This window comes from Vigna unguiculata, chromosome 3 (assembly GCF_004118075.2).
Source record: "Vigna unguiculata cultivar IT97K-499-35 chromosome 3, ASM411807v1, whole genome shotgun sequence".
In the NCBI taxonomy this organism is placed as follows: domain Eukaryota; kingdom Viridiplantae; phylum Streptophyta; class Magnoliopsida; order Fabales; family Fabaceae; genus Vigna; species Vigna unguiculata.
Genome location: NC_040281.1, coordinates 2,975,682 through 2,989,665, shown reverse-complemented (window position 1 = coordinate 2,989,665; position 13,984 = coordinate 2,975,682). Strand labels below are relative to the sequence as shown.

The 13,984-nt window shown below is 28.9% G+C and overlaps 1 protein-coding gene across 1 annotated transcript; it reads right to left on the bottom strand.

The window, feature by feature from the left end:
• Window positions 1-3,108: 3,108 nt before the first annotated feature.
• On the bottom strand, window positions 3,109-5,382 carry LOC114177267. The gene is made up of 7 exons (XM_028062542.1): window positions 5,030-5,382; window positions 4,748-4,917; window positions 4,545-4,647; window positions 4,254-4,370; window positions 4,002-4,172; window positions 3,707-3,830; window positions 3,109-3,639 (listed from the first exon to the last, which is right to left on the bottom strand). Exons 1-7 carry the CDS (start codon window positions 5,351-5,353, stop codon window positions 3,509-3,511), a joined length of 1,140 nt encoding a protein of 379 aa, XP_027918343.1. The 5' UTR covers window positions 5,354-5,382; the 3' UTR covers window positions 3,109-3,508.
• Window positions 5,383-13,984: the final 8,602 nt, after the last annotated feature.

The window sequence follows — 13,984 nt, the reverse complement described above, 5'->3', positions numbered from 1 at the left end:
AAAATCTAATGTATTCGTATTAAACTTTGTCAATAGGTACCCATTGAACATGCTAAGATGAAAACAACTTTTCATACGTTGGAAAATCACACATGCTTGGATCTTAAATTGTTTTTCTAAGTGTTTTTTAAGTATAGAAACAAACAACTACGTACTCAATACTCAATGTCAATTGACCTCAGTTTAGCAAAGAAAATGGCATACCAATTCAATTAGTCTTAATGTTCCTTAACTTTTTGCCATTTAGAATATTAATTCTTATAACTATGAGACTGGTCTTTTATATTGACAAATAATAACTAAATATAGTATATATCTCTTACTATTGTGAGTAAAGTTTAAAAAATTACGAATTAATTAATTGAGCTGAATACATCTAACCTCTGTTTAGTTGCATCGTCCAATTATTCATGCTAAAAGATTTGTTTTATTTATGTATTTATTCTAGGTTAATAAAATAATATTTCAAGCGCAAATTGAAAAAAAATAAAAATGAGTACCCTTATTTTCCTATTCAACCTGGTTCTGTTAGCCACACATTTATTCAATTGAATAGTGTATTATTATACAAGAGAGATGCGTAAAATAATTAGAGAATAAAAGAAGTAAGCTTCTTCCACATCTTTATTCCACAATGTCCATTTACATTGATGTGTAACTTCCGACGCTGATGGCTGAAAATGAAGTTGTATCTGTTAATTCCATTGAAGGACATTTATATGCCCTGTTAAGGGAGTGTCTTTCCTTTCAAGTATTCACTTTTATATTTGGTATTTGTTTTTAGAAAGCGTTTTTTGAAAAGTTAATATTCTAATAAATGTTTCCCTAGTTATATTTCTTAATAAAACATTTTTTTTTAAATGAGAAGGTAAAAATATAATATTCTTGCAAAGGTAATGAATTTTAACAACGTATTTTTAACAGAATAATTAAGATATACTCATTTTTCATTTTTATTTGCATGTTGGGAGCCATAAGTTAGTTAGTGGAGGTAGGTGGTGTTAGGTAAATCTTGAATTTAGTGGCAAAAATGAGTCCTTGGAATAAGGGTTGGTGAGTGTTGCAAATTCCACATACTCACAGCACCACGTAACTGTGGTCATTGGGTCCGGTTTTTAAATGAATTTTTGTTTGGATTCGGCTTCATCTACCTCCGATGATATCATAAAGAATCCAGAGACAGGGATAAGTAGGTTACAACTGGTTACTTCTATTATTACACTTAATTAATAATGTTCCTAGAAATAATTGGTTTTATATATTCTGGGATCTGGTAGGGTTATTTTATTTTTTTAATCTACATTTCATTGGGGATATAACAAGAATCAACAATAATGAAGTACGAGAATAATTTATGAAACGGATTAATATCATCTTCAACAAAAATTAACTTTTTATTTTCATTTAATCTGAAAAATTAAGATATAACTTTCCTATTAGTTTTTTAACGGTATTTAAAATTCTTACACTTTTTTTTTATTATTTCAATAAAAATGATTAAGTGATTGATTGATGTAGTTATTATTCTGTTTTGCTATATTGTTTATCAACTTTGAATTAATTTTCAAATATTTATTTTATGTATTGATTATTTAGTATTTTTTTAATTTTTTTTTCTTAATTTTTGTGTTACATGATTGACATAATTACTATTTTGTTTTCTCATTTTGCTCGTCTTGTGTCTATAGGTTAAACAAAGTTTTGTAGTTAATATTTTAAAAAAAACTTTATTAAATATTTAATATTAAATTTTTAACATCAAATATTAAAAAAATAAATTATAATTATATGAATACAAAATATATTGAATAAAAATTAGATAAATATAAAATAGTTATAAAAAATGGAAAAAAATAACATATATATTCCAAAAATAACTTACGAAATTAATAAAAAAGGATTTTCTTTTTATCAGCAAATAAAAAAAGTTAATACATAATTTTGTATATAACCTAAAAAGTTAAAAATGTTTTTTTAGTAATTTAAAACATTGAAATGGGAATAAGTATGTATTAGTTCTCATGTTCCATTAAAAAAATTGAAATTATCTATAATATCAATACCTAATTATTGAAAAAAAATTTTGGTCAAAATTCAGACAGGTTTGGAGAATAGCTGTGTCGTGCTGAGTTTTTTTTTTTATTTAGGATAAAATAATTTAATTATGAAAATAAATTTATTGTGACAAATTAAGAGCATAGATCAATTGTGTTTTAAAAGCTCATACTGCCTAATTTAAACTTTAATGGGCCATCCAGTGAAATCATAAATCTGAAAAGTGTACTTTTACCCCTAATCTAAAAACATTATATATATGCATGAGTTTTCTTATTGTATTATTTTCACCAAGTCGTGGTTCAAAGGAACATTTTTTTATTTTTATTTTCAGTAAATTAATTGAAGTCGTTGACCTAAAACGTTGACATACTTGTCATAATATCAGTGGTCTTGGTGACCAATAAAAAGTGATATATTGGTATTAACAATAAATGAATGGTTGAATTAATAAACTATAGCCTTCATCTTATGATGTAAAGGCACCCTTTTATTCAGAATGTGGTTGGAACAGAAAAGAATACGAAGATCTTTCATAGTATTTAATATTAATATTAATATTATTATTATTAAGATGTAATCAATAACCTTTACGATATGATCCATTACATAGTGGTATAAACTATAGATTATAAACTGTTATTACAGAAGTAAAAATTATTGTATATTAAAGTTTCAACTCATTTTTTATTTTTTTACATATAATATCGATACAAAGAATCTATTATGAACTATGTCAATTATTAGTATATATTGAAAAACTGAAGTGAGCAATCCTAATAAAGTTTCTCTTATAACCACAAATTTTCAATCCATAGTCGTGAAAAGCCCGTTTGTGGCTCAAATTAAATGAATCTGATATTTAGGGTAAACAGGTTCAATTCTTCTCATGTCAAGCACAATTTTTTCTCCCCCACAGAATACATTTTTTTTTTGTATTTCGAATTGTTTATTCTAAAACGTTTTTATATTGTATATTTGGAACTCAAAATGAAAAGAAAGTATTAAAATTTTAAAATGTGTGGGGGTACAGGATGAAATTACAAAAGTGCAGGAAGAAGAAGGATGAAATTATATAGATCCAATGGGTCGATTCTTTGGACCAAAAATCAAGAGCCCAATTTAATCTTAGTTACATGTATTCGAATTGTCACCGCCTAACCAACCAATGACAATATGTTGATGAATTAGTATTCGACGGGAAACATCCCAAAATGTTGTCTCATAACATTGATGGTTTAAAGTGACAACGTTGATGATAAAATGTGAGATCCATGGCAGAAGATGCTTCACTTGTTTGAACATTTCCAAAGCTTGGATAACAAGAATGTATAAGGTCCCTTTGTGATGAGGTTGCTGCTATGGGCACATATCTTGGGCCTCTATGAAACAGCATAAAATGGGAACTTCAGTAACAGTAACAGGTTCTAATAACGTTTTGGCTGCTTCAGAATCATGGTGACTTTTGAGGGGCGATAGAGAAAACATGTGAAACAGCACTCTTTTTTGGATTCCCTTCAATAATTGACAATGTCTGTTCGTCCAGATCGATAATGGCAGTACAAAGGGTGTGAAGTAATGGACCTGAAAACAGGGGAAAGAAAAAGTCATCATCAAGAGTATATGGACTTCAATGGATTCAGAGATCTACCTGTCATGTAGATGGGGTAGTTTTTGTCCTCCATATCTCCCAGAAGTGACAGGAAATCCCCTTTCGACGTTTTTGACAAAACAGATGCTCTTTTCTGCCTGCTCATCGAATTCTCATCGTGCACCTTTCAATGAAATCCAAATGATGTTTTATTTTGAGATACACATGTTACACTCATGCATAGTTCAGTTCTTTTATTGGTGAAGTGAATTGAGACACTTCCAAGCATATGCATGTGATTTGTACGAAGATGTCTGAATCAAACAAATGTAAAACAGGATTTCGTATCACTTGCCTGATTAATAGGAAGGTGGAGGTACATGTTTGCATGGAAGAAAGGTTTTTCCCCGACCTCATAAACTGAAATCCGATTCCTGGATGCAGTTTCAACGTTAAAAATCCTGCGGCTCTTTGTTTCTATCAGGTTGTAAGAATGCCCCACAGAAACTTCTGACGATTGGATCCTCTGACGAAACAACGACACAACAAAAAAACATTAAACTTACGAACTCAATAACATGGCAAGGAAAAGGATGCAAATTCTTACCCTCAGTGCATCATCCATGCTTGTAGCTTCAAGAAGGTCTCGAGAAATGAAGTTCCGCCCAATACCACCAGCCACAATTTCATCTTCGGCCGGGGGTACGGAATCCAGAGTAAATGCCTGTGAATCGTAAATAGTACATAATCTCTAAGAATTATCGTTTTAATTACATGGTAAATCCTTAAATTCATTGCACTACATGTTTTAAATTGAGAAAATTACTTTTAGGAGAAAAATAAAGAACATAATTTATTAGATACATGCATAGATAGTTGGTGAATTAGGAATTTTTACCAGTCCATGGCTATTGAAGCCAAATGCACAGCTTGGGAGCTCCCCAGCATAAGTATAACCAACAAAGAAGAGTCCATTCGGCAAGATTCCTTTGATTAAGTAGCTGCAGTTTGCAATTCCACACAGAAAAAACACTCATAAAGCGGTTTTAATTATTCGAATTCTGAAACCAGGACAAGACATAAATGAATCTATAAGCTTACGTGTGCCCGACCAGAGCAACATTTGCATCCTCATTGTGCGCAACAACAGCCATAGATTCACCGACAACAACAACATCGGAGCAATCATCTGAGGTATCAAAAGTGACCCCTTTTGCCTCTTCTTTTGGAATAAACGCCAGAATCTCCTTCCTGAAGTTGATAAGTAAAATCTGCAAAAGCACACACACAACAACAAGACACTGAATATTTATGTTGTTACAAAACTCAAAGTTATGTTGCAGCATTTGATTATTTGTGTATAGAACATGGTTTTGCAGTTACATCAAGAAGTGGCACACCGCTTCCTGCTGCAGTCCCCAAGAGTTCATCCCAATGGGTTGGGAATTTGGTTTTGTTGGCATGAAAAAGTGCTTTGAGAAGTGATTCCGAACGAGGTGTGTGGGCAAGTGCAAAGGGTCGGAGATGATTTTGTAGAATGAGATCTATGTCCACTCTGCTCCTTATGAGTTTGGAAAATCTTCGGCCGATTAAGAGACCCATTTCGTAAGCATCTTTGCATGGTCCAACTTCGAACATCTCAAGCCTCTCCCTGTCCACACTGCAACTTTCCATTTTTGCCGTGACTGCTATGTTAAGATCAGACATGAAGAAAATATTCACTTGGTTATGTTATGTCTCACCCTTATCCTTATAGCTTGAAAATATTAAATGACAAAAAAACAATTAAGAAAGGGTTATATATTTTTAAATTAATATGTAATACATAATAATTAAATATTTATAAATATATCTTATTATTACAATAAAAAGAGTAATTAAAAAATATTAAAATAATAAATAGAATAAATTTATTTATTTAAACTTTGATAATTTATTTGTATTTTAATTTAAATTTGTTTTAAATTTAATTTATATATTTTAAAATTTATTTTGTAAATTATAATTTTAATATATCAATATACAATTAAACTAAACTTATTATATCATATCAACTGAATATATTATAAAATTTTCTTCATATTTTACTTTCTGTAAATTCAAATAATCTTTCTTTCTATTTTTCTATTCACTTGGTCTTAACGGAGACAACTTCCTCTTTTTTACTTCTAATCCAACTTCATCTTTTTTTTTATTGCACCCCATTTTTTCTTCGGCACCCCATTTTTACTCCAAAAAATAGTTTTTATCTAATTCTTTTGTTTGAGTTGTTTTTTTCTTGGATTTAAAATTCATTTGGATTTAAAAAGCATATAAACTAAAATTAAATTCAAATTTGTTAAAAAAATTATAAATTGTTTTTTTCTATTTTTGTTTTAATTTTTAATTGATAGATAATTTTTTTTGTAGATAATTACGTCCTAAAATATTATAAAATTTGTAATATTTTTAATAAATTTTTTTGTAAAAAATATTTTATAAAAAAATTAGTCATTTTTTGTAAATTTTTTTATAATAAAATTTGTAAGTTTTTTTACGAAAAAAATTTAAAATAAAATTAACAAAAAATATTAACTTTTTTATAGTATTTATTTATCCAAATCCAAGTTGAGATATTTACATTTTTTAAATTAGATTCATGAGAGGTCCATTTGATTTCATATCTATGGAAGACTGAAGTAGATGAAGAAATTTGTATTTTGTAGTAATATACATAAACTTATTGACCCACTAAATTAGTCTTATACGGCTAGAGTAGTCCCAAATTTAGAAGAAAAAAATAATGATTATTGGTTATGAACAAATTAACCTTGAGGTTTTTTTTGTATATAGTAGGTAACAGCTTTTGGTGATTTCATCTTAGAATAATAAAATAAATTATAGCAAGAATTTGAAGTTTAAAAAATATTAAGTAAGTTCTTTTTTATTTTAATCCTAATAGATTTAATATACATGTTGATATTTATGGAGAAATAAGAATTTGAAGGTTCTAGACGGTTAGATTTTTAAAACTTTTAAGTTAAATCAATATTACTTGGCAGTCTAGTCTCATCATCCTCCCAAAGACTTGAAGTTTTTCTTCTTTTTTAAGTTTAGCGAAGAATTAGGTAAAACAGAACAATTTTTTTCATAATGTATAACCTTAGATGAAGTTAAAAAATGTACATGAAGTAATTTGTAGTTCCTTGCTTTATGTTATAAGATAAAAGTAAAGCAAGATTTATTGATTATTTTAATAGTTGTACATTTTAAATTTTGTAAAGTAAAGGAAATAATAATAGATTACCCTATATTGCAAATATGATGATCATATGTAAGATATAACATCTCATTGCAAATAGTAAATCTTCTAAAATACAGCAGTAGATATTTTATTTTATTATAATGTTTTAGAAACTTCTGGATATATCTACTATTGGATCGCGAGATATATTTGTATAGGATTATATAATAACTTAGTTATCATATATTCAGATATGTCTTATATATCATCCTTTAGATTAATTAGGTATTGAGGAAATCGAAAAAAAGAGAATAAAAAGATAAACCTAAGGATAAAGAACCTAACACTTTGACTAGGATATATGACATTAAAGAAATAATGAAATGTAAGTTGTTGGTCATATATTATATATTATAAGAAAATGTTTCGTTATAATAATTAATTTGAGTGATCAAGAGTCATTAGTTATTATAAAATTAATTTAGATATCAATTTACAAAATAAAATATAATTGATTATTAAAATAATCATAATTATAAATAAAAATTTATAATAAAATTTTAAATAAATTTTTAAAATTTAGCTATCAAAATATTGATCATTCAACATTAATTACTGAGATTTGTTTTATTAAAGAAATTAATTCTAAATTAATTAATGATTAATTTAATAACTAATTATAATTTTTTATTCATAATAACAATTATTTTATTTTACTAATAATTTTTTATTTGAAAATTGGTATCTAAATTGATCATTATGTAAATACTTGTTTTGCAGATATTCAAATATAAATATGAATAAAAATGCAGTACTTATTCAAAACAAGTCTAATAAGCTGAGGACCGTGGAAGCTGGAAATCTTACAGTAAAATTACCTATAATCATACTAAGCGTAGTAATGGAAGTCAGAAATCAAACAAGATTTGTTGCTTAAGTATTTACCTAGATCAAGCATCGGTACTTAGCCACAAACTATAATTCAGAGTCACTGATCCATCAATAAGCGAACTCAAAATGGTCTCATAAATTTTTTTGGGTTATATAAGAGTTTGATAAGAGGGTTTTTGATTTATTGGTATACATGCACATCGTTTGATCTAATTGTAATATTCATGCCAACACATTTTATATATGGGTTGAGATACCCTTATATCTCTTGTCCACACACACACATAAATATATTCCACCGATTTTAATTGTTTTTTGAGATTAATTTACTATTGTTAACTTGGATGGATATCCAATTTTGAATTGAGGAGCTAAAGGATATTTAATTAGTTTGTATAGTTGAGAAGTGTAACTGATCGTGCTCAGCATATTTAATTGCTTTGAAGTAGTATGTTTGTGTACTATAATAATCGACCTCAAACACAGTCCACGAATGTTTGTTATTTTCTTATTTTTGTCATTGTGGAGGAAGCCTCGAACAAAAGAACCTTAGCTACCTCACATTTCTAGCAATTGAAAATCCATGTTGATGCACTGAGTTCCACAAAACCGACTAGAAAATCAAAATTCCGAAAGCATCTTATCATTGATACACAATAAGAAGAGGCTTAACATCAGGAAGTGGACTTCCATCACACTTTTCACGAATAAATTAATTTTATCACGAAGATGTATTTTTCTAACACCTCTCAAAAAACTGAATCCAAAGTTATTAGGCTTGGATGCCATATCAAGGTTTATTTTACATCAATCTGTTTCGCACTACGAAAGAAAAGAATGATAATGTTATTATTGTCACATCAAGTAGATAAGGTTGTAGGTTGTAGAAATGCATTACATCCATGTGCAGTTTCCCTCTCTGTGTAGCCTTTTTTTGTGCGTATTCTGTTCATAGCTCTTATATTTTAAGGGTGGGAAGAAGAATTAGAACCCTTGCTTTGACTAGCAACTATTTTAGGAGGGACAAACAGATTCGCAAGCAAGGTCAGATATGAAAATTATTTATTTCAATATCTGACATAAATTCATACTGGGGAAGGCTTTAATCATTATTGCAAACTATGCACTTCACTAAGTCTTAACATTTCCAAAGGGGTTGGAAACATCTTGGTCCCAGAGAATAAAGGAACATTAAGCTTTTAGGCTAAATCAAACATATTTGGATTTTAACATAATAAGCCAATATCCATTGTCAAGTCTCGGGTACCATATATAAACTTTATACTTACACATTAACTAATCACTTATTCACTAGCCCTTTTTAGGTGATTGGCACATGGAAAATTCATATATTTTATCACTAAATTGCTCTTAATGACAAACAACTTTAGCCACTGTGTTCGCTAAAGATGGGGCAATCATCAATATAAACAAGACACGTAAATAGGGCTTTTAGATTCTATACATTTGGGAAAGAAACTACTAATTCAAATACTCCATTCTAGGGATTACAATTCATAAACCCTTATAACTTTAGAATCATTACCATATCTCAAATCAGAATTCGTTGATTCACTTCACCATAGTAACTTATATTTGATGCGGTAAACCTATGCAGATTAATGTTAGGAAAATAATTGTTTTGACAAAGATGTAGTTAACAAAGTTGACAAAGTTACCAAATAAAGTAACTTTTTTATTTACAGAAAAATATATAAAATTTATGAACAACTAATTGCGAAGATTATGTACAATCCATAAAAACATCTTAAAATAACTGTTCAAACAAAATTTATGAATGAATTTCTTAACTACACATTTCAAAACTCCAAATTGGAAATATTTTGCTCTTAACAAAGATTATTTTATGTCGTGATGCATTGACAGTGTATACTTATACAGATTATTTACTTTACATTGTTAAGTATGAACATTGATTAAATACACTCCCAAGACTGCTTTCTTCATTATTGACTATCTCAACAATCTTATCCGAGTAGCAGATAAATTATCGTCTTCATTTGAATATTTATAAACACAAGCATTATTCCTAATAATTTAAAGACAATATACTCAATTCTACATTTGTTTTACAACAAAATATATTAATGACAATATAAAATCTAGTATTTCACTATCTAAACATTACACCAACAAGAAGAAATGATAAATGCATTGAAGATTTATTTCAGGTAAAAACAACAGAAGATCCTTAATAATGTCAAAAGATCCCTTATTTTTGCATAGACAAGTAGTAAATATTCTCCATCTTTCCTTACAACTTCTATTTATCACATCAATAAAAAAAAATAAAGACAAAGATAGATAACTTCTGGGAATTTATTTAGGATTTTTTAGTAAATATCAATGATTTCATTTATCAGAACTACATCGGATAAAATTACTAAACATCTCTAGTTGAAGGCTTTGTCCTCGACCATGATAGTTTTATCCATGTTACAATAAAGATCTAACCAAAAACTTCAATGTATATATACTGTAAAAACACTCATCTCACCAGATTAAAACATCAAAAGTAAGGAACATATGTAGAAGGACATGTTTGTAATTAAACAAAGTGGTGGCAGACACCATGTCTAGGAACTTGTTGCTGAGAAAGAGCGCGACCCGAGATGAGGTGGACGTTGTACTTGGGTAGAGTATGGGCTCGAGCTAACATGTCTCTCATGCGTAGACTCCAGTTACTGCTTGGAACTTGAACAACTGCAGTTTAACCTGCTACCAAAAACCCTTATCGCCATGCATTTTTTTTTTCATAAAAAAAAAAGTCTCAATCGGCAACCTTAATCTATCCCTAATTGGAAAGCTGGTTAACCTCGTTGCATCCACAATCACAGACCAAACCACTTTAAAAGCAAATACTGTCAAAACCCTTGCATGTCGAACTTTCAATGTATAAAAAAACAGGTCAGTCAAGAAAAAGAAAAACATCAGATAACAGTGCAGTAGTAAATCAATATTAGGACAGCAAGCCTTTTCTTGTCATCTCCAAAAGATTAGAAGCTTATATAAGTGAAGGATATTACAGATAGAGTAAAGAGGAATTGGATCTTACATAGAAAGGAAAAGGGAGCTCCCTTCAGTCCAAGTACAGGAAACTTAAGAATCAATTTGTCTCCCGCATCATTCACTCATTTGATGAGTATCTTTAAGAGTATCACTACTCAGCATTTGGATGAATGAGTCGGCAGCTAATTGAATCTTACTGCCACCTATGAGTGGACTGAAGAAAGCTCACTTACCTACATTTGTTAAGGTCTCAGATATTCATGTCTCTCTTCAGCTTAGCTTAGTATTAAAGCAAGCACACAGATCTGCATGTCTCTCCACATACAAACTGTGAAAACCTTGTATTAGACATAACCACATAAAACAAGAATCTGATATCAACTACCGCTGGGAATTGAAAAGGAAAACACAAAGCAAGAAAAACATCTTACTAAAGAATCATGCAGTAACCCAGATCTCAAAAACTGACCACAACACTCAACACACTGTAACAAATGCAGGAAACTCAAACTCAACACACTATAACAAGAGCAAGAAACTCAACTCGCAGAATCTAAGAAGAAATGAAGGGCTTTTTATAAGCTGTAAGTGAGGAGGGTTCTGAATTTAGTTCTGAAAGTTGATATTCATTTTATTTTGTATAAATTATGGAATTAGATGTAAATTATAAATTAACAAAAAAAAAATGAACAGTTATATGTGTGTTGTGTGTTGAATTAAAAAATAAAAAAGAAAAGAAAAGAGAGAGCTACATCTATTATTTATTTTATCTATTTTACTGGAAAGTTATTCATATTCTCCTCAATATAACAGCAGCAATGCCGATCATTTCCGGCCTCAGAAAAAGAAAAGTAACGACTTGAATCTGTACGATTATGGAATAACTTTGGAAATAGAGAAATAGAATAGAAAAGTTTGGGGAATATTAAAATTCTAGAGAGTATATTTTCAAATGAATCGAGGATGAGTGACTTCTTTGCATTAGATCTTAATGGAATAAAATATAGGAATTTTTGGGTGATTTTATTGTAATAATCTTAAACTATAATTAGTTTTATTTATATGAATGTACGTGGTTAATATTTGTATGAGAGACTGAATATAAATTATTTATTTAATTAATAACTTTAACCAAAAATTACTAAATAGGATAATAACATTTTATATTTGTTTTTCCTCTTAATCTTTTAACTTTTGGTTTGGCATACAAACTACATAGTTTATTTAAAAATAAATAAATAGTTATACATTAAATGAATAAAACGTCTACTAATTTCATGGATCCTATATTTTCCTGTAACGGTAAGAATTTGAATAACACATAAATAAGTCAAATTTTAATTTTATTTTGGATAAAAGACAATTAAGAGAAGAAGTATATTACATTTTGAAATATAATTCTTTATGGTACAAATATGAAGTTTGCTTTAAAATTGTTCTAATTACATAAATTCAATTTGGTAGATGATGACAATGCACACTTTGACACCTAAATGTACGATTTGTACCAAAGATGGTGCGTTTTATATTTTTTGTTAATATTTAAAAAACATTGGCTGATAAGATAAATAAATTCATTATTCGATCAGATTAAAAGAATAATTTTAGAGAATAATTATATTTCAATAATTAAATGATAGAAATAGAAAAATATATTTTATAGTTCACAAAAAAGTTATACATTCAAACATGAGAATTATTCAAATGAAAATGTTTTTTAACAAATGGAAGTTATAAAATTTATAAATATGTATTTAAAAATTAATTTTTATTTCAATGTATCTTAAATTTAATTTGACTGGCATTATAAATTCTTTTACATAATTATAGTTATATATATTCACCATAATGAAATCATTCAACTTTCATTATTTAAAACATTACAAAAAGGTTTTGTTAAAAAAATTATAATTTAGGTTAAATGTTTCAGAAGGTCACATCTGAAATTATACTTATTAAAAATCAACGGGAATAATTAAATGTTTCATCGTTCTTATTCTACTTTAACAACATATTACATCATTTCTCACAAATTATATCATTCATTACCTAATATTATATCCATTTTGTAATTAACAACTAACTAATTGACATCATACTAGAAATATTTAAATAATACTTCTTGAGAGCTTTTTTACTTTGACCATTTTTTTTCTGGGAAACAAAATTCTACTTTTGTTCTATCATTATTGCTCTCTAAACCTAGGGTGAATATTTACACATACAAGTAGACAAATATTTGAACTACATTACTAGTGTTATTAAATATGTATGGTATTTTAGTAAATTTGTGAAGACAAGGGTAGTTTGGAGTGAGGTGTATGAACATCAAATCATGTGAATGGGTGGCTACAGAAACTGGTCTTATCAGAGGGGAAAAAAAAAGCTGTCTAGCAAATGTGGAAGAGATATGGGTGTCTCTTGTATTTATCATTTCATTTCAATTTGTCCAATCACACCTTTTTCACACTCCCTTCTCACCTGTCCATCCATCCAACACCTATTCTACTACCCTTCACTCTCTCTATTTCGTGTGTAGATCTAACCTACTACGCATCCCCAATTTAAGACTCTTTTCGGAACTCGTTAATGTCAGCGCTTCTGTGAACACCTAAAACAAACAAAAACATGTTCAGTTTATGTTTAAATGCAGTTGCGTGATTCTCTCACTATCACATGTTACCACTGTTGGGTAATTAAAATGAATAATGAAGGTAAAAATTGATTGGATTTGTTGATGGAAAGAAAAAGAAAAAGGTTACAGGAGCACGTGATGAGGTGTAGAGAGAGAAAGTGAGTGAGAAAAGTATATTATTAGAAAGAGAAAGGAGAAAGTAGAGAGAGGGTAGATAGGTGCTGTGCTACGAGGTCACTTCATGGGACAACGCCATATGATATGATGTGTACAGTAACACTTCACCATTCAAACTCTTCAAAGCTTCCTGCTACAGCGCTGCATCAATCAATAACCATGGAAAACATCAATAACAAGGACCGACCAAAACGACCTCGTATCCTACCAAATACGGAGTAATTTTTAACTCACCTTAATTTCGATCAAAGAGCTGAATGCCGTTGGATATTTTCAATCGAAGATAATCAGAGGGTAATAATACTAATGAAACATGCTCAATACACTGATACAATTTCAAATTATAATGTGTTGATGAAACTTTAATCTTCTGGAAAGTTCA

Excerpts from the sequence above, each read along its gene's own strand:
- LOC114177267 (XM_028062542.1), bottom strand. The coding sequence starts at position 5,353 with ATGTCTGATCTTAACATAGCAGTCACGGCAAAAATGGAAAGTTGCAGT. Across the intron at positions 4,371-4,544 it reads GCTTCAATAGCCATGGACTG|GCATTTACTCTGGATTCCGT; the intron begins GTAAAAATTCCT and ends TACGATTCACAG. Across the intron at positions 3,831-4,001 it reads TCCACCTTCCTATTAATCAG|GTGCACGATGAGAATTCGAT; the intron begins GCAAGTGATACG and ends TTTCATTGAAAG.